This window comes from Protopterus annectens, chromosome 10.part0 (genome assembly GCF_019279795.1).
Source record: "Protopterus annectens isolate FY-2018-M chromosome 10.part0, PAN1.0, whole genome shotgun sequence".
Classification (NCBI taxonomy): domain Eukaryota; kingdom Metazoa; phylum Chordata; order Ceratodontiformes; family Protopteridae; genus Protopterus; species Protopterus annectens.
The window spans coordinates 1,658,491,853-1,658,519,599 of record NC_056744.1 but is presented as its reverse complement, the minus strand read 5'-3'; the positions used below and the strand labels follow the sequence as shown (position 1 = coordinate 1,658,519,599).

Here is a 27,747-nt window from a genome sequence, read left to right as displayed (position 1 = left end):
ATGTCAGCCTGGGAAACTTAAGCAGAAATGTCAAGAATGATGTAATATGAAATGACTCAGCAGTAGTGTGCATTATCAATTTAAGGGCTATCTCAGAAAGTGAGAATAGCATTTGTATTTGTTTCTGAACATGAACACATCATCTCAACATCACTTGCTTTGCTCTGTAAATAAGATATTTAGATCTTAGCATTTCTCTTAGAGATAGAAATATGGCAAGATTACTCTGTCTGTTTTCTATATTTTTGTGAGACTATCCTATAATGTTGTTTTAAAGTATTCCCTGTGATTTCTGAACTCTATGCTGTCACTGCGTTGAATTAATGAGTATTGTCTTGTTTTTATTATTTATTATTAAATATTTTTAAACCTTTCAACTGTGGCTGTTTTGTGTAGAGATAATTTAAGCTCTTAAGAGTACTTGCATGTATTTGGTGATGCTGTATAGACCACTCTAGAATAGCCTTAAAAGTTTTGGTCATGCTTACCATTTGGATAACAGTAACATTGCACTGTAGAATTGGACACCCTTTGGTAAGGGCCTTTATAGTAGCTGATAAGGGTGGTTGGTGGCAGTGATTACTACCTGTTAGTCTGGGCAGAAGGGGGCATAGCTATTGAACCTGTGCCAGCCTTCCCCAGGAGTGTCTGTGTGTTTGTATATCAATCAAATCACAAAGTGTGTGTGTGTCAGCTAATTGGTCAGGGACATGAAGCACGGTTGGACATAGAGGGTGCTGTAGGATGTTCTTTGTGCTTCACTGTTGCAGTCATCACATTTGGGTTATCTGCTTGCAGTAGCCCTCAGTCGGCCCGATTAACAAAGTCTTGGGTCCTGTGTCTGTTGCTGTCCCTTCTTCCATGACGTCAGGTCGTCAGGGGTATAAAACATGCAGCCGACGCCTTTACATCAGTCTTTCTTGTTGTGCGGTGCCCGAAGCAGAAGCAGTTCGCAAGTGCCGCTCGGCCAACTCCTGAAATTTTCGTTTTCGAGTTTCAGAACCGAAGTCTTCAACTAAAGCAAAGTACCCCATTGGGGAAACTTTTTCTTGCTCTTTACCAATGTCAGTAAAAGTTAATAATTGCATTTCTTGTGGAAAGCAAATACCTCATAAAGATTTTCATTCATACTGTATTCCTTGCCTAGGCCCTGACCACGACATACCTCGCTGTCAGTTTTGTGCTTTATTTAACCAATGAACTATCCATCATTGGTATATTTACGCTTCTAAATATTTCGGTGCTCGGTTCAATTATCCAGATATGTCATCGGTAAGCCATCTGACTACCGGCATTCCGAAAATACGCAAAGATAAAGACAGAGACAGGCTGCCTAGGTCCAAAGCTGCCGACGATGCTTCTCCTAAGCCAGTTTCCAGTTCACCGGTACTTAGTAAGGCACTTTCACAACCCCTGATACCCACTACTTCTGATTCGTAGGCCTCTACTGAGACCCATTCGGAGTCCGGCATGCCGCAAGATGCTTCAACTGTGGAACCTGTGGATGTCTCTACCTTGGATGGGTCCAGAGCCGCTGTGCAGGCACAGGCTTCTGAGGGGTTATTCAGGCCTATGGACTTGCATATTAAACCAATGCCACCTTCTTCTTTAAGGTCCAGGCCACATGCTCAGGCCTGTATGCCTAAAAAACAAATGATAAGAATGGCTGTAGACCTTATAACTTTAATCAGGGGAAGCCAACCATCCCCTTCTAAGAGACCTAGGACTGAATTTGCTTATGAATCTTCTAACCAGGATTCTGAAATTTCTGTTTCTTCTGATGACCTGGATTTACCCTTATCTGCTTATGCGGATTCTGATGCAGGGGACTCTATTCCCTCTGCATCCCCTCTAGAGGATTTCTCTTTTGGTGAAACCTTGTATATTCTTAGGGAGCATTTCCACTGGGAAAGCCAGGATTACTGTGATTCAAAAAAGAGGCTTAGGGACTTCGTACTACTGCCCCAGCACAGGCCTTTAGCCACACCTCCTGTACTAGATATTGTTGATGATGCCTTTTCGGAATCTAGCTTGGCCCCTGACTCTCTACCTCCTGCTCCCAGAAAACCTGATAGATATCACAGGGTCCCTGACTCTCACAAGTTCCTTTTTAAAAATCCTACTGCAGATCCAGAGACCATTTCACAGGGACCCAAGGGCATTAAAGCTACTACTGCCAAAAATCCTACCCCCTCTAATAGAGACTCCAGGGCACTGGATAGATGGGATAAGAAGGTATACACTTCTGCAACTTTGGCCATTAGGGCCTTAAACTGCCAGTTTCATGTGTTAAAGTATCAGCAGCGTATTACTGGATTGCTTAAAAATAAAATGATGTTGATTCCTGATTGCGCTGAAAATAAGGATTTACAGGATTTACTGCATTCAGCTGAACAAGTTGGAAAACATACTTTGCAATGTGGTTTTGATTCACTAGAGGCATCGTGCAGGGCTGCTGTAACTGGGTCTGTACTTAGAAGGCATGCTTGGCAGATCATGTTAAAGTGAAATTACTGTATGTTCCCTTAAACCAGGACCACCTGTTTGACAACAAGGCAGCAGAAGTTCTTAAAAAGATGGAGGAAAAAGCAAAATCTATGCAAACTGTTAAAAAATTTTTTACAAGTGCAACCACCAAGGTTTAGTAGGCATTGGTCTTCCAAGAATTGGTCCTTTCCTGCCTCCTCCAGACCTACTCAGTCCAAACCCAGATCCAGCAGAGCTCCCAGGCTTCAGTCCCTGAGTACGCTCAGGTCTAAGCAGTGGGGGCCTCCACTTCCAAATCTGGGAGTAATAAAACTCCTCCCTATGGTAAACTGTCTCAATGACTTCTTTTTAAAACGTCCAAGCAATTCTCAACTGACCTGAACTTTGGTGGGAAAGATTGCTCTTCATGCAAAGAACTGGGAACTCATTACCCAGGGCAATGGGTTTTAAATATAGTGTCCAGGGATACAGATTTCACTTCCACATGTTACCAACGCCAAGCGGATGGCCAGATCTACCCCCAAATCAGTGGGCAGAGGCCCAAAAGCAAGTATTTTCTCTCTCAAACATGGGGGCTATTCAGTTGGTACCAGAAGAGGAAAAGGGACAAGGTTTCTACTCGAGACTTTTTCTGGTACCCAGAAAAGACAGTTCATGGCATCCTATCCTGGACCTGTCTACTCTAAATACCTTTTTGGTGATTTCAAAATTCAAGATACTGACTCTTCACCAGTTGCTCCCTATACTAGGTAAAGACGCCTGGTTGGCGACACTAGATTTAAAGGAAGCATACCTGCACATCCCAATCAGGGAATCTTGCAGAAGATACCTACGCTTCAAAGCAGGCTACATGCACTATCAGTTCTCTGCACTGCCCTTTGGCTTATCTACTGTGCCCAGGGTATTCACAAAGTGCCTAGCTCCAGTCATTGCATTTTGCAGGCAAATAAATATTTAAATATACCCATACCTGGATGATTGTCTAATTCAGGCAGAAAGCCAGGACATACTTTTGAATCATCTGGCCTTTGTACAAAGGGTGCTAATTTGTCTGAGGTATACTATAAATTAAAAGAAATCACACCCGGTATCCTGTCAACAAATTATATTCCTGAGAGCAAGCTGGAATACAACTTCCCAGATGGCCTTCCTCACGCCAGAGAAACAAATTCATTTGACAACCTACTTCAAACAAGTGGCCACAAAAACCCTGCTATCTGCAAGGCAAATACTATAAGCCTTGGGGTTCATGGCCTCCTGCATTCTTCTAATTCCATATGCAAGACTGCATATGAGGAAACTACAATGATATCTAAAAAACCTATGGTGTCAACATTCTCAGGATCTAGAAGCAATGATTCCTATCATACCTTGCCTATGCCTAGAGTTTCTTTGGTGGGCAGAGGCCTGCTACCAAAACAAGGGACTACCATTCACACTACCCCCTACCACCCAAACCCTAACAGATGCATCAGACTATGCATGGGGGCCTCTCTTGGCAGGGAAGTGCATTCGGGGCAAATGGAACCCAAGTCAAATGCACTTGTATGTCAATCAAAAAGAAATGTTAGCCATACAGAATGCTCTGACAGCCTTCAAGGACCACATTCTTCCAGGGCAATTAATGGTAAAGACGGACAACACCACTGTTATGTGGTACATCAACAAGCAGGGGGGGTACACATTCTTACCCCCTCTGCAGACTAGCCATGGCATTGTGGAACACAGCCCAGAGCTACCAAGTACATCTATAAGCTCAATTCCTGTCAGGAAAATTAAATACACTGGCAGATGAACTAAGCAGAAACTTCATGTACCCACACGAGTGGAAACTGGAACCAAGGATTTTCAACATGTTGACAAGCAAATGGGGGAGCCCAGATATAGACCTGTTTGCCTCCCCCCAGAACTATCAGTTGGACAAATTTTGCACAAGGACTTCCCCACAAACAAGCTTGGAAAGTGGATGCTCTGTTCTTCAGCTGGAAACTCCTATCAGTTTATGCTTTTCCTCCTCTGCCTCTGCTCTCCAAAGTACTACTAAAGATCAAACAAGACAAACCAAGGACCATTTTGATTGCACCAGACTGGCCATGCCAACACTGGTACCCCCTCTTGTGCAGTGTGTCACTGTTGGCCCCATGGCACCTGCCTCAGACTCCTACCCTATTGTCCCAGCAGGGGAACCAGATCCTGCACCCTCAGCTTCAAACACTGAACCTAGCAGCCTGACTAATTACCTAATCTCTCCTTTACCATTCCTCAGTAAACCAGTGATGGATATCATCTTAGCGGCAAGGAGGCTTAGTACTAGAAAATCTTATGCTGAAAAATAGAAAAGATTCTGTGCCTGGAACCAATCTCAAGGGATGAGCACAGCAGTGCCCAATTTACCTCAGATTTTACAATACTTAACTGAGATGCTTCTCAAGGGCCTGTCTTTCTCCTCCATCAAAATTCACACTTCAGCCATTTCAGCTCATTATAACACCGAACCTCCCCTCTTCTCTCATCCACTGCTCCAGCAGTTTCTCACAGGCGCCAAAAATTTACGACTGCCCAGGAGAGCTCCAACTCCAGCCTGGGACCTTAACTTTGTATTAGAGAAACTCACTCTGCCTCCTTTCGAGACAGCTGCTACTGCAGACTTAAAATTCCTTTCTTGGAAAACAGCTTTCCTTTTAGCAATCACTTCAGCAAGAAGGGTATCTGAATTACAGGCCCTCATGGCAGTGGAGCCTTTCATCATCTTTCATGTGGACAGGGTGTCCCTCAGGACCAATTCCTCCTTCATGCCCAAGGTAGTATCCAGTGTGGCCCTTAATCAATCCATTCATTTGCCAACCTTCTTTCCTAATCCACAGAACAAAGGGGAACAGATACTGCACTCCTTAGATGTGCACAGACAACTTAAATTCTACTTGGACAGGACTAAACCTCAAAGGAAATCTGACCAACTGCTGGTGGCATTTGCTGCAGGAGCAGAGGGGAAGGCTCAAAGCAAATCATTTTCAAATGGATAGGCCATTGCATTCATTTTTGCTACAATCACCATGGAAAACCTATCCCACAGGGGATCAAACCCTACTCAACCAGGGCTGCATCTACCTCTACAGCCTTTCTCAGAGGCGTCCCTACCAGGGACATCCTAGAAGCTGCTACCTGGAGTTCTGTACATACTTTCACCAAGCATTACCATCTGCCAGTTGTCTCTAAATCCAGAGCTGGCTTTGCCACTGCAGTCTTGCAGGGCCTTATAGCTGGTCCTAATGCTATCTAAATTCCTCCTCCTATCCTTAGCTTTGGGAATCTACCCAAATGTGATGACTGCAACAGTGAAACACGAAGAACATAGTACAGTTGTGTACACTTACCATAAATGTAGATGTTCGAGTGTATTCACTGTTGCAGTCCTGGTTATACTCCCTACAGCCTCCTTACTTCTTTTGGCTATACCTCTACTCTCCTTTACTATACTCAAAAGCTTTTTGGTATATTTGCTTTTTTGTTGGAGGTATAACCTTGTATATTTATAGATCTAATTGCTTCCCATTAGGGGGGCACCTGACATCTGGGGCAAGAAAAACCGATGTAATGGTGTTGGCTGCATGTTTTATATCCCTGATGACCTGATGTCATGGAAGAAGGGACAGTAACCGACGCAGGACCCAAGACTTTGTTAATCAGGCAGACTGAGGGCTACTGCAAGCAGATAACCCAAATGTGATGACTGCAACAGTGAATACACTCGAACATATACATTTATGGTAAGTGTACACAACTGTACTTTTTGGCTTGACCACTTGACTGAGATCTGAACCCTATAGCTGTGCCAGTGGGGAGTCTTATTGAAGATCTGGAGAAGGAGAAACCAGCCCCAGACTAACTGTGATCTCTATGTGCTCTTAAGGAAAATTGTACTTTACTGTGTGTGTACTTGTTACCCTCCCAATGTGCACTTCCCTTAATGGTATTAGTGATGAGGTTTGAGGCTCCTTGATTACTGGGCCAGTGCACGGGCATCACATATTAATTGTTTGCAGTGGTGGGATAGCCACATCAAATATTAATTGGTTGATGGTGGTGAGTCAGCCACATCACATATTAATTGGCTTGTAGTGGTGTGGATAGTGAATTCCTGTATCTTATGTACAGTGATCACTGAAGGTGTTTTTGTAATCTAAATCAGCCATGCTGTGAACATTCAGAGTTCAGATCACAATTGTTTTATTTCTTTTGTTAGCTTAGTTAGTCAGGGAGAGCAGGCAAGCATATCACCAGAAAAATATGGCAAGCTGACAAGGAGCCAGTTGGCTGAGATGTGCCAGGCTAAAGGACTGGTGCCTGGAAACATGACTAAAGCAGACATGATTGCAGCTTTAGTCACAGCTGCATCAGAAAATATCAGCTAGGAGGATGATCAGACTGGCTGTGGAGATGTACAACACTCGGAGAATGGCAGGTCAACCTTTGTACAAAGGACTTAAAAATTCGTCTGGAGCTTAAGAGACTTGAGTTGGAGGCCAGGCATTTGGAAATAGAAGCTGAGGAGAAGGAGAGGCAGAGGCAACATGAAAGGGTGATGCTGACTCTTCGCCAGAGTCATGAAGGTAATGGGGAAGGGAGTAACTGGACCCCCAGAAGCACATAAGGTCAGTAAATTTCTTCCACAGTTTACAGAGGGGGATAATTTTGATAGTTTCATTCATATGTTTGGGATGGTATGTAAACAGTATGATGTTGACCAAAGGCTTTGGGTACGGTTCCTGACCGCATTACTCAATGGTAAAGCTGTAACTGTGTTGTCCAAAATATTTGATCATGATTTTTTAAACTTTAATGTTGTAAAGAATTGTTTTTTTAGAATTTTTTAAGCTAACACCTGAAACTTATAGGAAAAAGTTCCATGAGCATAGACGCAAGCAGAAGAAAGTGTGTGTGACTATGTTGCTGAACTAAGCACTTATTTTCATAGCTGGGTGAGTGGATGTCAGATCACCTCTTTTGAAGGACTTGCAGACCTTTTGGTGAGGGAACAAGTCCTTAGCACTTTGCCTGAGGACATTAGGATCTGGTTAGCTGATAGACAATGCTGTACTGTTGATGAGTTGGTGAAGAAGGGAGATCTATACCTAGCAAGCAGGGTATCCCTGCACAGAAAAGAGACACCTAGTGCTGCTCATGGGTCTAAGGGAACCCATGGTGGGCAGCCCAGACTGCCTCAACAGAATCTGCCAGTAGCAGGGGAAGCCACTAGTCCAGGTACACATCCAGGACCAAGGGTTAAATGTTTTCAATGCAACCAGTAGGGGTCATGTAGCATATATATGTCCACAGAGGCAAGGTGGGGGACAAAAGGTGGTAGAGCCAGTAATTGGGAAGGACAGAATGCCAGTAGTAGGTTGTCTTGAGACAACAAGGGTACAAAACTACCATCCTGCAGATGCCCTGATAGGGAAAGATTGTGATAATGCAGTACTGTGTGTTAATGCATTTACACGCAGTCAGGCTAGGAGACAAGCATGTGGATCTGGTAGCCTGGGGGAGACACAGTCAGACTGCATACTTGCAGCCAGGACTGGTGAGGTGGTTACTTCAGAGTGGGAACTGCCCTGTAGCAGTGAGACTGAAGGTGAGCCACAGCTGCTTGTTGGTACTGATGGTCCCTTGGACAGAGTGACTGCAAAGGCAGAGGTGAGTAGTAGTACCCAGGCTGACAGTGAGGCAACACTGTCAGAGGATGCCAGACTTCCTGTGGAAGGGAAGCTGGGAAAGGTCACCAAGAGAGAGAGAGAGAGTTGAGACAGGCTCTGGTCTTAGACCCTATATTACAAGGCCTGAGAGTGGTAGCTAGTGAGGCACCTGATTCTCAAGGGAAGGAGGAATCTGTGTACGGGGACAAAGGGTTACTGTATAAAATGTGGACCCTTGAGGGAGGGCTAGAAGGTGAGAGAATATAGCAGTTGGTACTGCCTAGAGCCTGCCATCCTGCACTACTAGTCATAGCCCATGATATTCCCTTTGCAGGTCATATGGGTATAAAACATACAAACAGAAATATTATTCAGAACTTCTATTGGCCTGGAGTTTCCAGAGATGTAACAGGGTACTGCAGGACCTGTGAGCAGTGGCAAAAGGTAGGCAAGGCAGGAGACAAGGTGCCTGTGATTGAAGAGCCATTTCATAGGGTAGCTATGGTTATTCTAGGGCCTGTGAGTACCCCAAGTTCCATAGGGAAAAAGTATATCTAAGTGGTAGTAGATTAGGCTACAAGATACCATGAGGCAGTGGCTTTCTCCTCCATTGAGGGAGAAAAGGTGGCAAATGCTTTGTTAGAGATTTTAAGCAGGGTAGGTTTCCCAAAAGAAATACTGACTGATAGAGGTGCCAATTTCTTGTCAGACCTGCTGGCTTGTCTGTGGAAGTACTGTGGGTTGAAGCACCTAAAGACCACCCCCAAACTAATGGTGTTGTTGAGAGATTAAACTCTACACTCAAGTCCATGCTACAGGGATTTGCAGACCAGTTTAAGAGGGAGTGGGACAAATATTTGCCCCATCTGTTTGCTAACAGGGAGGTTCCCCAGGAATCCACGGGTTTTTAACCCTTTGAGTTGTTATACGGGCATAGGGTGAGGGGGGGTCTATAGACTTAATTCATAATGAGTGGGAAGGTGAATGTGAATCTCACAAGGAGCCTTTTGTGGCATATGTCCTAAACCTCAGGACAAGGCTCAGGGAACTCATGGGCCTGGCCCAGGAGAAGCTGGCAGAAGCCCAACAGTAGAAAAACATCTACTATGATAGGAATGCTTGAGCTAGAGTGTATGCTGTAGGTCAGCAGGTAATGGTTCTCATTATTGTCAGACACAGCAAGTTGCAGGCAGCCTGGGAGGGACCCTACAAGGTGGTAAGGAAGGTCAGTGATGTTAACTACATGGTAGAACTGCTAGGCAGGAGGAAGGGGTACAAATTGTACCATGTTAGCATGATGAAACCTTGCCATGATAGGGAGGCCCTTGTGCTGAGTATTTGCAGTGGATTGCAGAAGGAGTTTGAAGGAGATCTGGTGACTGATCTCCTCAGTGAGGCTTGGACTGACCACCTCAGGGGAAGGGGTAGCAATGTCCCAGCAGCTATCACCTACCCAGATTTGAGAAATCCGAGCAGTGTTACAGGAGTTTAGGGACATGTTCACTGGGAAACCAGGGTGCACCCACCTGGTGCAGCACCAGGTGGATACAGGATCCCAAAGGCCTATTAAGCAGGCCCCTTATAGGGTACCTGAGAGAGGATACAGGAAATGTTGGAACTTGGGGTAATTCAGGAATGCAATAGTCCATGGGCCTCCCAGGTGGTGCTGGTTCCAAAGAAGGATGGCAGCACCAGGTTCTGTGTGGACTACGGGAAATTATGTAGCCACACAAAGTCAGATGCTTACCCCATGCCTAGGACAAATTAAGCCCTAGAGCAGCTAGGTGGGGCTAAGTATCTTACTACCATTCATCTTACCAATGGTTACTGGCAGGTGCCCTTGACTCCCAGTGCCAGAGAGAGGTCAGCCTTTGTGACTCTTTTTGACTTGTATGAGTTCACAAAGATGCCATTTGGGATGAAAAATGCCCCGGCGACTTTCCAGAGGCTGGTAGATCATATCCTAGCGGGAGATGCTGCCCTTGCTTCCGTAGATGATACTGCCATCTACAGCCATTCCTGGCAAGAGTACCTTCAGCATGTCAGGTGGGTATGGCAGAGGTCTCCTACCTGGGACATAGAGTGGGAGTGGAAAGATCAGGCCAGAACTTGCCAAAGTGGAAGCCATTCAGGCACTGCCTGCACCTGTTACCAAAAAGCAGGTGAGGGCATTCATAGGGACAGCAGGGTACTACAATAAGTTTGTCCCCAGTTATAGTACCATAACTGCTCCCCTCACAGACCTGATGAAGAAAAACAGGCCAGGTAAGGTAGTGTGGATGACGGCATGTAAGCAGGCATTCCAGTAGCTTAAAGAAGCTTTGGGAGGACCCCTCTGTGTTAGGCAGTCCAGATTACAGCAAAGAATGTGTTGTGCAGATGGATGCTTCGAACCATGGGGTGAGGGCTGTACTTAGCCAGATTTCTTCAGAGGGAGAAGAGCACCCAGTGGTTTATCTCAGTTGCAGGCTCCAACCTAGGGAGGAATACTATGCAGCTGTAGAAAAGGAATGTCTAGCCATAGTGTGGGCACTCAGAAATTTCAGCCTTATCTGTATGGAAGGAAATTCACTGTTATGACAGATCACAATCTCCTAACATGGTTACATCGAGCCAGCCAGAAAAATGCCAAGCTACTAAGGCAGAGCCTAGGGTTGCAAGCATATGATATGTCAGTGCAGCACTGCAGTGGGATTAGCAATGCCAATGCAGTTGGGCTCTCAAGACGGGGAATGGGGTATGGTATACCCAGCCAGGTTCAACCCTCTCAAGCAAAGTTTCTCGAAGGACACTTGAAAAACTAGCTTGAGTTTTAGGGGGGGGTGTGTGTGAAAAACTGAGGGGCTGCCAACCCAGCCAGATAGAATTTTGTAAATAATTCTATGTCGTTGTAAGTATTAATAAGATCCACAGGCTGGTTTTACTTGCTTCGAAAATGTAACCACAGTGCACCCTACTGTAAGAAAGCTGATAAATAAAGAATTTTACGGTGTGTTATAAAGTTGGTTTATCTAAAGCTGGGAGACAGGATGTCTGGGCTTGGAAATTCTTTTTATTCCTTAGGACAAAGTTACTAGGTTTCACATATAAAGTGTCTTTATTGCTGTGGTTTCCTGGCAGGTGCAGATTACAAAGGCATGTTAAATTTTAAGCTCTGTGAGCCTGGGAAACTTAATCAAAAGTGTCAAGAATGATGTAATCTGAAATGACTCAGCAGTAATGTGCGTTATCATTTTAAGGGCTATCTCAGAAAGGAAAAATAGCATTTTGTATTTGTTTCTGAACCTGAACACATCATCTCACCAGCACTTGCTTTGCTCTGTAAGTAAGATATTTAGATCTCAGTATTTCTATTAGAGATAGATTAGGAATATAGCAAGATTAGTCTATCAGGAATATAGCAAGATTAGTCTATCTGTTTCCTATATTTATGCGAGACTGTCCTACAATGTTGTTTTAAAGTATTCCCTGGATTTCTGAACTGTGTTGTCACTGTGTTGAATTAATGAGTATTGTCTTGTGTTTTTATTATTTGTTATTAAATATTTTTAAACCTTTCAACTGTGGCTGTTTTGTGTTGAGATAATTCAAACTCTTAAGAGTACTTGCATGTATTTGGTGATACTGTATAGACCACTGTAGAATAGCCTTAAACGTTCTGGTCACACTTACCATTTGGATAACAGTAACATTGCATCATGGAATTGGACACCCTTTGGTAAGGGCCTTTATAGTAGCTGATAATGGTGGTTGGTAGCAGTAATTACTACCTTTTAGTCTGGACAGAAGGGGGCATAGCTAGTGAACCTGTGCCAGCTTTCCCCAGGAGTGTCTGTGTATTTGCACAGCAATCAAATCACAAAGTGTATGTGTGTGTCAGCTACTTGGGCAAGGGATATGAAGCACTGGTTGGACAGAGAAGGTGCTGGAGGTTTTGGCTTGACCACTCGGCTGAGATCTGAAACCTATAGTGGTGCCAGTGGGGAGTCTTATTGGGGATCTGGAGAGGGAGGGAGAAACCAGCCCCAGACTGACTATGATCTCTGTGTGTTCTTAAGGGAAATTGTACTTTACTGTGTGTGTACTTGTTACCCTCCCAATGTGCATGTCCCTTACTGATATTAGCAGTGAGGATTGAGGCTTCTTGATTACTGGGCCAGTGCACGGGCATCACACCACCTACAGTGCTTCAATACTTATGTCAATTCTTACATTCGTGGTTGGTTTACTTGTCCACTAAGGCTCATTTTTCTGCCATTAATGCTTGCCTAAGTCTGGAGCTCCCCCTCGTATCCAGGACAGAGGTTAATTTTTTTTGCTGAGAGGTGCTCTACAACTTAAACCCTCAAGAAAGCCTATTGCCCCAGCTTGGGACCTTAATTTTTTTGGAAAAACATATTTTACCCCATTTGAACCAGCTGCTTTAGCTGTTCTTAAATTCTGCACTTGGAAAATAGTGCTCCTCCTAGCCTTGACTTCAGTCTGTAGAGTCTCAGAGCTACGTGCTCTTATGGCTGTTCCACCATTCCTCATCTTCCACAAAAATAGGTTGAGCCTCAGGGCCAGTCCTTCCTTCATTCTAAAAATGGTTACTGAGCTAACCCTAAGTCAGGCAATCAGTCTGCCTACCTTTTTCCACAATCTCCAAAATAGAATGGAAAGAATTTTACTCTCCTTAGACATTCACAGGTAATTGAGGTTTTACCTGGATAGAACTAAGGATATCAGAAAAATAGACAGGTGTTCATCTCCTTTATAGATTCCAGGTTAGAACAGCCAATTTCCAAACAAACTATTGCTTCCTGGATCTCGAAGGATATTTCCTTCTGCTGCTCTCACCATGTAAAGGCTTTACCCATGTGGCCAAAAAGCACATTCCACTTGAGCAGTAGCCACATCCTGGGTCTTCTACAAGGGGTTGGATACCAGGTCCATTCTAGATGGAGCTGCATGGTCATCTATCCACACTTTCACAAAACACACTAAGCTAGATGCCTTCCCCAGGTCCAGGACAATGTTTGCCATAAGTATTCTGTCTGGCCTCCTGGACCTTTCTCTTCTACTTTTCTTTAAGCCTGCCACCCTTCTCTCTCTACAGCTCTAGGAATCTTCCATCTGTTAAGAATACTGCAAGAGTGACTCACTCAGGACATAGTACAGTTGTATAAAAACTTACCGTAACAACAGTATTCCTTCCCTCCCACCTTATACCCCCTTCTGTTAGTTTTCTTTCTGTTCTGGCAGAAACACTATACCTTACACTCAGAGATACACAAGCATTATCCCAGGATATTACAGCTTTTATTAGGGGGAACCCTTTTCAGACTAACCCCCTCTTAGCTGACCTGTCTCCTTCCTAGATTTTCTTCAGGCTGCTGCTGACTTGGGGATAGTCTGAGGATCTTGCACATAAATCCAGTTTTATACTCCTACACCAATGAGCTGAGGTCATTATCGAGATGTACATCATAGGAAGGTAAAGCTGTAGTACCCAGGATGGACATCAGTAAGCTACAACCCATCTGTTAAGAATATTCCAACAGTGATCAGTAGGACATCAGGTGTTATGGTAAGTTCTGTCTTCCAGCGCTAAAGGTGAGAGCTCTCACCTGTTGTGCAGTACTAACATTGACTAATACACTGGAGGCAGTTACTATTTATTTTTGTGCAGTTTACTTAGTAGATCAAAATAAAGCTCATTCTTTGGAAAAAAAAAGGAAAAGAAGCATACAAAAATAAACATTCGTTCTGTATAAACAAAATTGAAAAAAAATATTTTAGTTGTTGATTATAGTAGCTTTGGACAGCTGTCACACACCTGGTACCTCGTAATAAGTCCACAAGGAAGCTGCTGATACAACACAGGTAAATCCACTGACAAATCTCTGGTATTTCACAAGTAAAGGCACAGGAAAGCTTCTGGTATTCCACAAGTAAATTCACAACTTCTGCTTACAATTTATACAAGAATCTCTACTCTTAAGTCTTGGAAATTCCCTCTTTGAGGCAGGCAAATGTCTTTACCATCTTGGGCTAAAGCCTTTGCTTTTAACACAGGTTCAACAAGTGTTTTAAAATTAACCTCTGTTATCCTAATTTATAGAGTAATGGTAAATATGCAGTATTACTGGATTCACACCACATTATGTAGTGTGTACACACCACCTTAAAACAGCACTAACACTTTTGACAGCTGCTATTCCATAAAAAAACCCTTCCCAGCATAGAATCCATGGTTTTATAGGGAATGAATTCAGTTATGAGAGCAGGACAACCCATATGCATTTACATGGCTAGTGCCAGGCCTGTATCAGATAGTGAAATTATATTTTACTTTTTTTTTATTTAACATTTGTTTACTGGGAAAGTCTGACTTGAAATGAAGCCAATTTTCAGCGGAGGCCCAGGGAGAAATGCTCCAAACGTGTCTTTATAACGTGGGAGGAAACCCACATGAAAGCAGGGAGGGCATGCAGACTCTGCACAGAAGACACCCCAGCCGAGAATCAAACCAGAGAACCTCTTGCTGTGAGGCAACAATGCAACTGCTGCACCACTGCACCATCCAGTTGAATAATACCTCCTTTGTATTCAACTTTGCTGACATGCTATTGTTTATGCAACCACTTTAGGAGTGCACAGTCAGTTACCAGAGTGAAGCTGCATTCTTATAAGTAAGGCTGGAGGGACATATGTGCCCTCTTAATACTGAGACATTCCCACTGTGTTGCAGCATATTTTTTTCTCAGACATACACAACTTACAATGTTGGGTAGAAACTTTTGGAAGCAGCATGCTAATTACAAAAAACGTTTTGTTTTCATATGGTACCGGGTATTGCCCAGTTTATGAAAGTTTCTATTTTGTCTGTTTGTGGTCTAGTTACCACTCTCCCAGTCCCAAAGCTTAGGTTGCTGCTGTTTGAGATCTAATTACCCCTTTTGCAATTCCATAGCCTAGGTTGCTATCTTCAGTTATGCAAAGTGTATTTGTTGCAGGTTTAAGTGCAAGTCCTCCTTGTTTTAGAGAGCCCTGCACTGCTTGTGTATTGACTGTCATCCTACTGTTTTGAATAAATGGCTGTGTCATCAAGGTTACAGACATGAGGTGTCAAAGCCTTATCCATGAGCTTTTGAAAGGTGATAAGAGCTCTCCAAAGTGCAAAGGGTAAGACAGCATAATGAAAAAGGCCTCTTAGGTGGAAAATGCCATCTTCTCCTTCTGGCTTTATGGGTAAAATGAATATGCTAGTACCCTTTTTTGAAGTCTGTGGTGGTCAAAAACCTTGTTTTGCTTAGTCTTTCAATGAGTTCATCCACTCTAGACATTGGAGAAGTGTTAAATTTGGATATGTCATTTATCTTTCAGAAATTCCAAAATATTTATTAAAAACTGCAATACAGGTAAATAGCGTAAAGGACAGATCTACATAAAATCTGTTGTTTAGCATCTCTGAGTTTAAGCACACTGTTAAATGATTCATTCTCATTTATTCCAGGAATTCTGAAAAGGTTCAGTTTTCGCTGGCATAACAGCTGTCTGTATTCAACTGTTTCCTCCCTGCCCCCCCCCCTTCCGAAATTTTAAATTGAAGTCAGGTAACTATATTGACCAAAACAGAAATAAACCTTATATTATTTGCATTAAACATGATGATCAAAGCAAAGTGTTGTTAATTCAATTATGGAAAAGTAAACCTGTAACAGCTCCACTTAGAGAAGGACTGGGTATTTTGGAGTAGTGTTTATTACCCTAAACTTGTGCTGGGTTTTAAAATGTATTTTTTGTTAGGTAACATTTAGTTTTATGTCTCCAATTTTGATAAGTACAAGAATGTCTAGTATTGTTCAGTTCCAAAATTCAAACACAAATAAGACAAACACATGCACAGTAAGAGATGCTCTCTTGCAGATAAGCACTCAGATATGCATATCTACTGAGAGCTGTACAGCTATTTCTAAAATTACAATATGTAAATTTTTTCCATTAGAAATAAACAAGGAATATAGTACTCTTTCTTTGAAAAGAGAGAAAAAACGTCCTTCAGAATGACAGGACTGTACAATAAAAAAAAAAAAACTCAAGAGACATACAAAAGTTGTTTGCCACGTATGGTAATTGCTCAGGGTGGGTATTATAAGGAAATAACATGTCTTACTGGAGTGGTGGAGTCCAGTCATTGTTGTTGTTGAACCTGATAATACTCTTGTACAGTATGTTATCTTCACAACATGAAAAAACTAAAAAGTAAGGTAGGAAAAAAAAAACACAAAACAAAAATTCATCCAAGGCAAGGCACCAACTAAATAATCAGTGTTTTAATAAAACAAATTAAGCGCTTTCATCCACAAGGGACTTCATCAGACTGCAAAGCATGCAAACTGGCTAGTATTTAAATACATATTATCCAATGAACAACACCAAGCAAACAGTAAAAAGTAAGCTATCTAATAATTATCTAATATAGCTAGTATTATGTAAAAAAAACTAATAATCATCTAAAATAGCTAGTATTATGTAAAAAAAATTTTATACTGATGGTTTCATTTAAGTCAGGAAATTTATCAGCCTGCAGTTTGATTTGCCGCATGTTCTCATACAGTTCTAAAAAAATTCTTATAATTTAATTTCCACCCCTGTAATCTAAAGGTACATACTCTAAACAGTAAAGTATTTAAAAAAAAACTGCAAGACAAGGTATGTTTATATAAGGCTTTTTTTGACTTTGTTGTCTATGCTCTTTGATGCATTTAAATTCCTTACAAGTTGTCATGCCATCATAAAAGGCATTACATTTTGAACACAAGGAAGTATAGACAACTCCAGTGGTATTGCAAATAACATGTTCAAAAATCTTAATAGATCTATCAAGATTACATACCAAACAAGCTCTGATTCCTATTAGACCCATTGTTTCAGCTGCTGGGAGTATCAATGATGACATTTCTATATTTTTAGAGTCCTTATTAAATCCCTTAGTACAAAAATTAGACAGTTTTATCGTTTGATAATATGTATTTAAATACCAGCCAGTTTGTACATTTTGCTGTATGTTCTCTTTCTGTAATGCTGTCAAGAACTGTTTATATTTGAGTGTAAGATGACTACTGTGGTACATTTGTTAACATATTGGGATTACCTGCAGGAAAATGTGTGCCCCACCAGCCCACGTCCAAAAGCTCTGTAAACATATGAACACAAACAGATTCTTCTTTATGCAAGGGTACATACTTAAATCCTAGATAAGGAGGCAGTCAGCCCTCATCTTTTTTTTTTTTTTTTTTTTTTTTTTATCAGTGAAGATAGCTGTATTCTGTGGACAGAGAGCCTACATCATAAGTCATTTTTGGAGCATTCAAACTGTAGTATCCTGCCATTCAAAGGCGTGGATTGAGGCAGATACATGTAAGTATAAGGGCAGTCTCCGTGCCTGATTTATGTACATGTACGTATAAGGGCAGTCTCCATGCCTGATTTATGTACATGTAAGTATAAGGGCCATCCTTATGCCTGATGAATGTACATGTAAGTATAAGGGCAGTCTCCATGCCTGATTTATGTACATGTAAGTATAAGGGCAGTCTCCATGCCTGATGAATGTACATGTAAGTATAAGGGCAGTCTCCGTGCCTGATTTATGTACATGTAAGTATAAGGGCAGTCTCCGTGCCTGATTTATGTACATGTACGTATAAGGGCAGTCTCCATGCCTGATTTATGTACATGTAAGTGTAAGGGCAGCCTCCGTGCCTGATTTATGTACATGTAAGTACAAGGGCAGTCTCCATGCCTGATTTATGTACGTGTAAGTATAAGGGCAGTCTCCGTGCCTGATTTATGTACATGTAAATACAACGGCAGTCTCCATGTCTGATTTATGTACATGTAAGTATAAGGGCAGTCTCCATGCTTGATTTATGTATATGTAAGTATAAGGGCAGTCTCCATGCCTGATGAATATACATGTAAGTATAAGGGCAGTCTCCATGCCTGATTTATGTACATGTAAGTATAAGGGCAGTCTCTATGCCTTATTTATGTACATGTAACTATATGGGCAGTCTCCATGCCTGATGACTGTACATGTAAGTATAAGGGCAGTCTCCATGCCTGATAAATGTACATGTAAGTATAAGGGCAGTCTTCATGCTTGATTTATGTACATGTAATATAAGGGCAGTCTCCATGCCTGAATTATGTACATGTAAGTATAAGGCAGTCCCAGTGCCTGATTTATGTACGGGTAAGTATAAGGGCAGTCTTCATGCCTGATTTATGTACATGTAAGTATAAGGGCAGTCTCTGTGCCTGATTTATGTACATGTAAGTATAAGGGCAGTCTCCATGCCTGATGAACGTACATGTAATTATAAGGGCAGTCTCTGTGCCTAATTTATGTACATGTAAGTATAAGGGCAGTCTCCATGCCTGTTTTATGTACATGTAAGTATAAGGGCCATCCCCATGCCTGATGAATGTACATGCAAGTATAAGGGCAGTCTCCGTGCATGATTTATGTACATGTAAGTATAAGGGCAGTGTCCATGCCTGATTTATGTACATGTAAGTATAAGGGCAGTCTCCATGCCTGATGAATGTGCACGTAAGTATAGGGGTAGTCTCTGTGCCTGATTTATGTACATGTAGGTATAAGGGCAATCTCCATGCCTGATTTATGTACATGCGAGTATAAGGGCAGTCTCCATGCCTGATGAATGTACATGTAAGTATAAGGGCAGTCTCCGTGCCTGATTTATGTACATGTAGGTATAAGGGCAATCTCCGTGCCTGATTTATGTACATGTAAGTATAAGGGCAGTCTCCGTGCCTGATTTATGTACATGTAGGTATAAGGGCCGTCTCCATGCCTGATTTATGTACATGTAAGTATAAGGGTAGTCTCCATGACTGATTTATGTACATGTAAGTATAAGGGCCGTCTCCATGCCTGATTTATGTACATGTAAGTATAAGGGCAGTCTCCGTGCCTAATTTATGTACATGTAGGTATAAGGGCAGTCTCCGTGCCTAATTTATGTACATGTAGGTATAAGGGCATTCTCCATGCCTGATTTATGCACATGTAAGTATTAGGGCCGTCTCCATGCCTGATTTATGTACATGTAGGTATAAGGGCTGTCTCCATGCCTGATGAATGTACATGTAAGTATAAGGGCAGTCTCCGTGCCTGATTTATGTACATGTAGGTATAAGGGCAATCTCCGTGCCTGATTTATGTACATGTAAGTATAAGGGCAGTCTCCGTGCCTGATTTATGTACATGTAGGTATAAGGGCCGTCTCCATGCCTGATTTATGTACATGTAAGTATAAGGGTAGTCTCCATGCCTGATTTATGTACATGTAACTATAAGGGCCATCCTCATGCCTGATGAATGTGCATGTAAGTATAAGGGCAGTCTCTGTTCTTGATTTATGTACATGTAAGTATAAGGGCAGTCTCCATGCCTGATGAATGTACATGTAAGTATAAGGGCCGTCTCCATGCCTGATTTATGTACATGTAGGTATAAGGGCAGTCTCCATGCCTGATTTATGCACATGTAAGTATAAGGGCCTTCTCCATGCTTGATTTATGCTTTCCCTGCTCTCCTAGGAGACAATAGGACTAAACCTGGTAAAGCTGTTGCAGCTTAAACTGCAAAAATGATCCTACTCAAACTTCTATAGCTATAGTGAGTTGTTCACTAACCTGTAAAATGCATATTTTATCATATGGCTCACTGCTGCAGTAAAATCTTTGACATATGGAAGACTTCCAAAGCTATATCAGGAGAGAGAGGAGGAAAAAGCGGTATTATGTCCTTCTGAGCAAGACCGGGTGAACATGAAGAGGATTTGTTTTAAAGTTGTGGTTACATATAGCTACTTGACAAGGTAGGAACAATAATGTAGTAGACGGTACATAAAAGGGAAGTGAATGGGGAAACAACAGAGACTGAACTGTAAAGCATGTATCTGAGATTAACTAAAGCTATGAATGCTGGAAGTTAGATGTGAGGGAGATTGTTACTGGGGAGGAAACAGTAAACCGGGAGAAGGAAGATGAGAAGAGGGCCATACGGCAGTTTTACAGAATTGTAAAGCAGCAATTGTTTGTGATTTACACTGCTTGATATAAAACAGCTGATTGAAATAAACTAAACACCTACTCACTGTGACCAAATTCTGATAAAAGGTGGAACAGAAGTACCTAACTTTATTTTATTAGTGGTGTTAATAACAACAGAATTAAATAGTTGCTAAAATAAAATAAATCCAAAAATGTTTAAATTCCTAAAGTGTACACAAATGTCATTGTGATGAAATACATTGCATATTTCTTTTGTTCTTGTATTAAAATATTTTCAAATAATCTGCTTTAGGTATGAAGAGTACAGACAGCAGTGTGAATTGCAGTCAACAGCCATCACTTGTGACATCACAGTTGCATCACCCTAGAAGGAACCTCCAGCAGAGGTCTCAGCCTGGAAAGGACATTGACAAGGTTTATCTCACTGAAGTACCACAGCTTCCATCAGAGCATCTGTGCCACCAAGCCCCTGAATGTGACACTGGAACACCTGCAGCACATTACACAACAAAGCATCTACCACCGCATACTCATTCAGTGAAAGTGTATGACGAGCTTTCTCTTGCTCCTTCTCCAAGACTTCACTCAGGACATGGCTGCAGCAGGAACTCTGAATGTGACACAACTAAGAGATTTCACACAAAGAATGAAACGTACAAATGTGCTGAATGTAGTAAGTCTTTCACACGTGCCAGTGGTCTGAAAAAGCATCAAGCCATTCACACAGGATTGAAACCATATAAATGTTCTGAGTGCAGTAAGTGTTTCACACAGATAAGCAATCTTCGACGGCATCTTGTTACTCACACAGGAGAGAAACGATATAAATGTATTGAGTGCAGTAAGTGCTTCACACATCTGACTAGTCTTCAGGCACATCATATGGTTCACACAGGACTGAAACCATATAAATGTACTGAATGTAGTAAGAGTTTCACACGGCTAAGCAGTCTTCGACAGCATTTTTTCATTCACAAGGGAGGAAAGCAATATAAATGTACTGAATGCAGTAAGTGTTTCTCTTGGCGAAGCAGTCTTCGACAGCATTTTGTCATTCACAAGGGAGAAGACAGGAAATGGAAAACAAGGAATGTGCCCTCAGTTTGGAAGAAAATGAGCTAAGAGAAGAGTTGCTTGATTTGATGGACATGGATAGATATATTAAGATCAAACAGAGAAATAGGCTGCAGAAGGTCAATAAAACCCAAAAAGTAAGAAGTCTGATAAAACAAATGAACGCAGTAATTAGGACTGTCTATAGAGATCCATGTGATGTAACAGACATAAACAGGATATATTACTGTGCAGCTAAATTAATAACTAATAAAGTTCTACCACAGGAACACAGGGTAGTGAGGGAGAGAAAGGGGAGAACTTGAATACCATCATGGAAGTATTGAATAGAGAAAACTATAAAGTAATTAAGACAAGAATTGTCACTCTTAGAAGTCTATAAAAGTGGGATTAGATCAACAAAAATACTAAGAAAGATATGATAAAAGCAATGAGCAGTATTAAAACAGACTAGGATCTATCATGCAATATCGCAAATAAACTAAAAATTTCAGCACAGGAGGAAAAATTTAGAAGATACACACACAACATGGAATATAACAAAGATTCTAAATGGATAGAAGAAGTAAAAGAAATAATAAGAAGTTTAAAGGTACAGGATATGAAATGGGATGAAGTAATAGCCAGAGAGATTGAAACAAAGTTAAGAAAAGCCTCTAACTGGAAAACCCCAGTCCTAGATATAACTTTTGGTTAAAAGTAATAACATCTTTGCATGAAGATTTAGCCATGAGTAAGAACTATTTATATGCACACCATGAACAGACACCAACCTGTGCTACTAGTTAAGAGTGAACTTGCAAACTTCCATAAAAATTATAGACCAATAACTTGCCTTCCAATGTCGTATCAACTATTCATGGGAATTGATGGCGAAATAGTTTATAGTCAGTTAGAAGAAAAGCTATATCAAACAAAGGATCATTTGTTGTTAAAGTCATAGTTGAGAACTGTAAAAAGGGGAAGAATCTAAGTAGGGCATTGACTGGCTACAAAAAAAAATTGATAGTATCCCACATTCATGGATAAAACAGTGCTTAAAATGTATCAGATACACTCTGCTCTGATCGACTACATTACAGTGACCATGAAACATTGGCAGACCACTTTGCAATTGTAAGCCATGACAAAGGTCAAAATATTATCGCAGGGATAAAAATTCAAAGAGGGATATTCCAAGTTGACTCTCTGTCACCACTCTTATTCTGCCTTGCCCTTAACCCATTAAGCTGTCTACTTAACAGCTTAGGTCATGGTTATAGTTGTCGGTGATTTAAAATTATATAGCTCAGCAGATGCAGAACTGAAAGTACAACTGGAAGTTGTCAATACTTTTCAGATGATATAAGAATGCCAATTGGTCTTGATAAATGTGTAAAAGCAACCTTTAAAGCAGGAAAACTGCAGTACCAAAAAAAATCAGTTTGGGACAAGAAAGTGATATAAAAGAACTTGAGCAAGAGAGAGTGTATAAATATTTGGGAATTGATGAAGGATCAACAGTAAAACATAAACAAATAAAACTCAGTAAAGAATATTTTAGAAGTCTTAAATTAATCCTGAAAATAGTGTTGACATCTAGTAACAACGTTCAAGCTTTAAACCAGTTTACTCTTCCTGTCCTAACTTAGTTTTGGAGTGATTGACTAGCCCCAAAAGGTGCTGGATAGATTAGACAGGAGAACAAGAAGGATGCTTCATGCTCATCAAATGGTTTATAAAAATCAGTGGATACCAAGATTATATATTCCCCACTCTGAAGGAGGTATGGGCCTCCTTGAAATTGATTGCATGTATAGATCTGCAATTCTGTGACTGCATACATATTTGCTGACCTCAGAAGACCCAAACATAGTGAAAGTTTTGAAACACGAGGAGAATAAATCTAAGATGACATCCCTACTTAGTCTAGTAGAAGCCTATCAGCGTCAAGCAGGAATGGAAATCAAAAATTCAACAGCTTACAAACCCTGGTCTATTCAGAACAAGAAGAAGAAAATCTCTAGAAAGTGCTATGTAATAGGTAATACTGTTAAAAAAACTTCTTTAATAAAATGATTTAAAATAAGATAAGCACTTTCATTTTGTTTCACCACAAAACTTCATCAGATAAATCCAAGGAAGTTGGGCTAAGAATTTATGTAACAGTTCACTTCTCAGCAGCCAAGCAAAGTGTAAAAATTGAGCCAGCACCCCCATAAAGGGATACTTGCTTTAGTTTTAACAGACTGGAAATGGAGATACATTCATTAATACATGGCCAAACATCTGTTTGAAACACCAGCTGCCAAAATACTTCCCTTCTTTCTAGAAATAAATGCCATGGGCCTCCTGTAGCCCCTTGGTGGATCTGCTCAACAACTACAAAATAAAAGTAATGGTTGTGAAATTCTTTTACATGTTTAACCAGGGCATTAGTAATTTTGCCTTTTCGTATATCGTAAAGATATTCGTACATCTTTTCTTTTAAGGCATGTTCAGTCTTTCTGATGTGAAAGGATGGACATCCCTGACAGAGAGCAGCATAGACCACACCTTTGCTGCTACAATCAAATTTTCCTCTGACCTGAACATGTTGTTTTTTAATCCAAAAAGAATCACCCACTTTGATCCACTTACAGAAAGAACATTGTCCACATTTGATTATTCTACAAACATTACTGGTTGCATTAATATTAAGCATTGTACCTTCTAACATCTTCTTAATGTTCTTCTCTCTTCTAAAAAACAGCAAAGGGCACCCTGGAAGTAGTTGTAAAAGTTCCCTGTCTTCTTTAATTAAATCCCAAGTCTTCTTCAGTATCCATCTTATACTCTGATGGTCTTGGTTAAAATCTGTAATGAAGGCACTCCCCAGATCACTGGTTCCATTGTTATCTTTTTTGCCAGTTTCAAATGTAACATCACCCTTATTATTGAGTATTGGGATGTAGTAGTTCCTTTTCATCACCACTTCCTCCTTGATGTCATTTACAAACTCTTTGGGGTAACCTCTTGCTAGAAACATGTTTTCCAAGGTAGTACAGAACTGCTGTTACAGGGTGACTATACTTGCAGCCTTCACAAATTGTCCCTTTACTACTGATTTCTTTTGGGCAAGGGGATGAGCACTTAAAAAAATGGAGAAAGGAGTTGGACTAGGTTGGCTTTCAGTAAATCCTTGAAACATAATGACCATTGTTTGAGTCCATGGACAAAAAAAATCCAGAAAAGAAATTCAGAAACTCTGCGCTTGAGTTGATGTAGTTCATGAATTCCGTCCGTCAGCTTCTCCTCTCTATACTGCCAGATGATAAACAAATCATCCAGGTATCTGGTGTAAAATCTCATGGATGTATAAAAGGGGCCAATGAACACAAAGGCTTGTTCCCATTTAGCCATTATAATAGTGATATAAGTGGAGCCACAATTTGCCCCCATGGCCATACCTTGGTTTGATGATATAATTGTCCCTCATGGAAAATATAGTTGTTGGTAAGGACAATTTCCAACAAATCTTCCAGTAGACTAGTCTGATCATTGTTAAAGCCTTTGTTTTCAAGAAACTCACAGAACCAGTTTAGTCCCACCTTGTGGTATCACCTTGTATAAATCAACCAAGTCAGTAGAAACAAGTAGGTCAGTGTCCATGTAGATAGTGTTATTGATTTTTCTTAAGAACTCCCAGGAGTCTTTGCAAACTTGTTTCAGTCTTAAGTATTTCTTTTAACTTATAATCCAAACTTAGAACATGCTTGAGTGATAGATCCCCGACTGTCCACAGTGGGATGCATAGGAGGGTTATTAAGGTCCTTGTGGATTTTAGGGCTCCCGAAAATTGTAGGTGTCACAGGAGAGATATTGTTAAGGTAGTTAAATTCTTTGATGTTGATTCTTTATTCTATAAACATATCATTTAAAAGGGAAGTGATCCTCCTGTATGCTTGATTTAATTAATTTCTGGATATTTAATTGTAAACACTGTTGTTTAACATTTCCTTAATTCTCCTGGAATATTCTTTCTGTTCCGTGATGACAAGGCCCCCATCTTTATTAGGCTCCATAAGTCTTAGGCCAGTGTTTCTGATATTATGTAAAGCTTCTTCCTCATCTCTAGACAGATTAGGTGTAATTTGACACTTTCTGTGTGCCATATATCTTATGTCTATTTCACAGTTTTTTTTAAATGTGCAGTAATGGGTTCAACAGAGGGTTAAAAGTACTTGAAACTTGAAGAAATTGAGTAGGTTGTGTATCTTCTTTAAATAGCAGTTTAAAATTTAGTTTACAAACAATACACTTCAAATCCAACAAGGTCTCTGGAACGTTGGCTCTCCTGGAAGGCACAAAAGTCATGCCGTTACCAACAGCTTCATTGAGTGCTGTTTCAATACAAAGTGTGGTATAGTTATAAATTTTGAAGTCGCCCTCTTTGTTGGTACATATATGGCATTTTGTGTTGTCATTGAGAACTTCAAGAACATTCATGGTAGGTATTAATGCAGATGGAACTTCCTCTATGTTCAACAGGTGTTTCTGGTGATTTCTGGTTCTCTGGGGTGGTTTGTTCCTGAAATTTCTCCCCTGTTGGTTCCAAGGGGTACATTTTCATTGGCTGCTGAGGAGTGAACTGTTTCATAAATTCTTAGCCCTACTTCCTTAGATTTATCTGATGAAGTTTTGTGGTGAAACAAAATTAAAGTGCTTATCTTATTTTAAATAATTTTTATTAAATAGTTTTTTAACAGCCCTACCTATTATACAACAATTTCTGGAGATTTGCTTCTTGCTGTTCTGAATAGATCGGGGTCATACCTGTCAACTGTACAGATTTTCACAGAATGTCCAGATTTTTGCCTCATAGTTTTGGTCTGTCCTTCATAAAATTTCTGGTTTTCTGGCAAATCACTGAGAACTGAAGTCACTAAATAATGAACTCATTTGAGTTATAGATTTCATATCATTCAGAAAATGTATGCTAATACAAAACCAGACATTCTAATTATAAGAGCAATATTTAAAATCTGCCCATATTTGTGAACTTTTGTCCCCCCAAAATTTGGGGCTTTGTTCTGATTTCTTGCACTAAGAGGTTGAGAGCTATGACCAGGGTTTGTAAGCTGTTGAACTTTTGTGGTTTTTACTTCAGTTTGTAGGAATGGAAATCAAACCAGAAGTAGATAAAAATTAGCAGCAACTGAATGTACTAAAAAAAAAAACAAAAGAAAATATAAGGTGAAGGAACATATGAGAAGGCAATAAATGTGGAAAATGCTTAAATATAGTTGCAAGTATAGAAAGCTCCTTGGACAGCCTTGTGTTGATCTGAATCAAATGCATGAATGGTTAAGGAGAGGCACTTTCAAACCAAGTGATGAAAGGTTAATATTGGCAGCCCAGGATAGTGGACTACGTACACATTGGTTTACAAAGTCCATTGAACTTGTGGGAGTACACAGACAAATCTAGATTTTGTAAAACAGAATTGAAAACAGTTGCACACCTTTGTTGCTGCTTGTGACATACTAATGGCAGAAGGATTGTATACTGAAAGGCATAGTAATGTGGCAAGACTGTTGCACTGGGGTTTGTGCAAACATTATAATAATGAAGTAGTTTAAAAACACTGAAAACATGAACCACAAAGCATCATAGAAAATGATGAAGTCTGCATCACATGGGATCACCCATTACCAACAGTTCAAAAGATAGATGTGAAAACACCAGGTATAGTGGTCCAGGAAAAGAAGAAAAAAGTAGCATTGATCATTGAAATCACTACACCCAGTGACTACAGTATCTTGTATACAGAGAGACACAAAGTCATAAAATGTCAGGATCTGCAAGCAGAAATGAGAGCAATGTGGAAGAAATATACCCAGACAGTTCCAATAGTAGTAGGAGCAACGGGTCTTATAAAAAAGAATCTTCACTCATACTTAGATATGTTACCAGTACTTGTAACACTGTACAAATTGCAGAAGGAATCACTACTGGGCACATTGCAGGTGCTGTGAAGAGCACTTCAGGCTGACATCAAAGATTAAAGCGATACTAATTTCATGAACTTTAATCATACTTTGATTTAGGAATGGGGTCCATTCCCATCATGGTATTAGAAACCCAAAAAAATTGGAGAAATTAAAAAACAGTGAAATGTTATGAATGTACGGAATGGGGAAAGTGCTTCAAATATTACAGCAGTCTTCACTTGCATTGTTCCACTCACAGGTCTGACTGGATAGATGATAAATCAGAAGCATAGGAGAGTAGCACTGCAGGAAATAAATTCATCATCAGATCCTGGTGAGTACCTTCATAAGGTGGACCCTATTTTTCATAAAATCTCACCAAGAACACACTGATACATAGACTGTTTTATTTAGCATATATCATAGACAGAAGTTGGTTAAAAAATAAA

The 27,747-nt window shown here is 40.7% G+C and overlaps 1 protein-coding gene across 1 annotated transcript in view; it reads left to right on the top strand.

Annotated features, from left to right (window-relative positions):
* LOC122814385 (zinc finger protein 665-like) overlaps positions 1-27,747 on the top strand; it is a 124,807-nt gene that overhangs the window by 85,428 nt on the left and 11,632 nt on the right. The window contains exon 3 of the mRNA XM_044086968.1: positions 20,566-21,365. Coding sequence (XP_043942903.1) covers positions 20,566-21,365 — 800 coding nt within the window. The remainder of the gene's footprint in view (positions 1-20,565; positions 21,366-27,747) is intronic.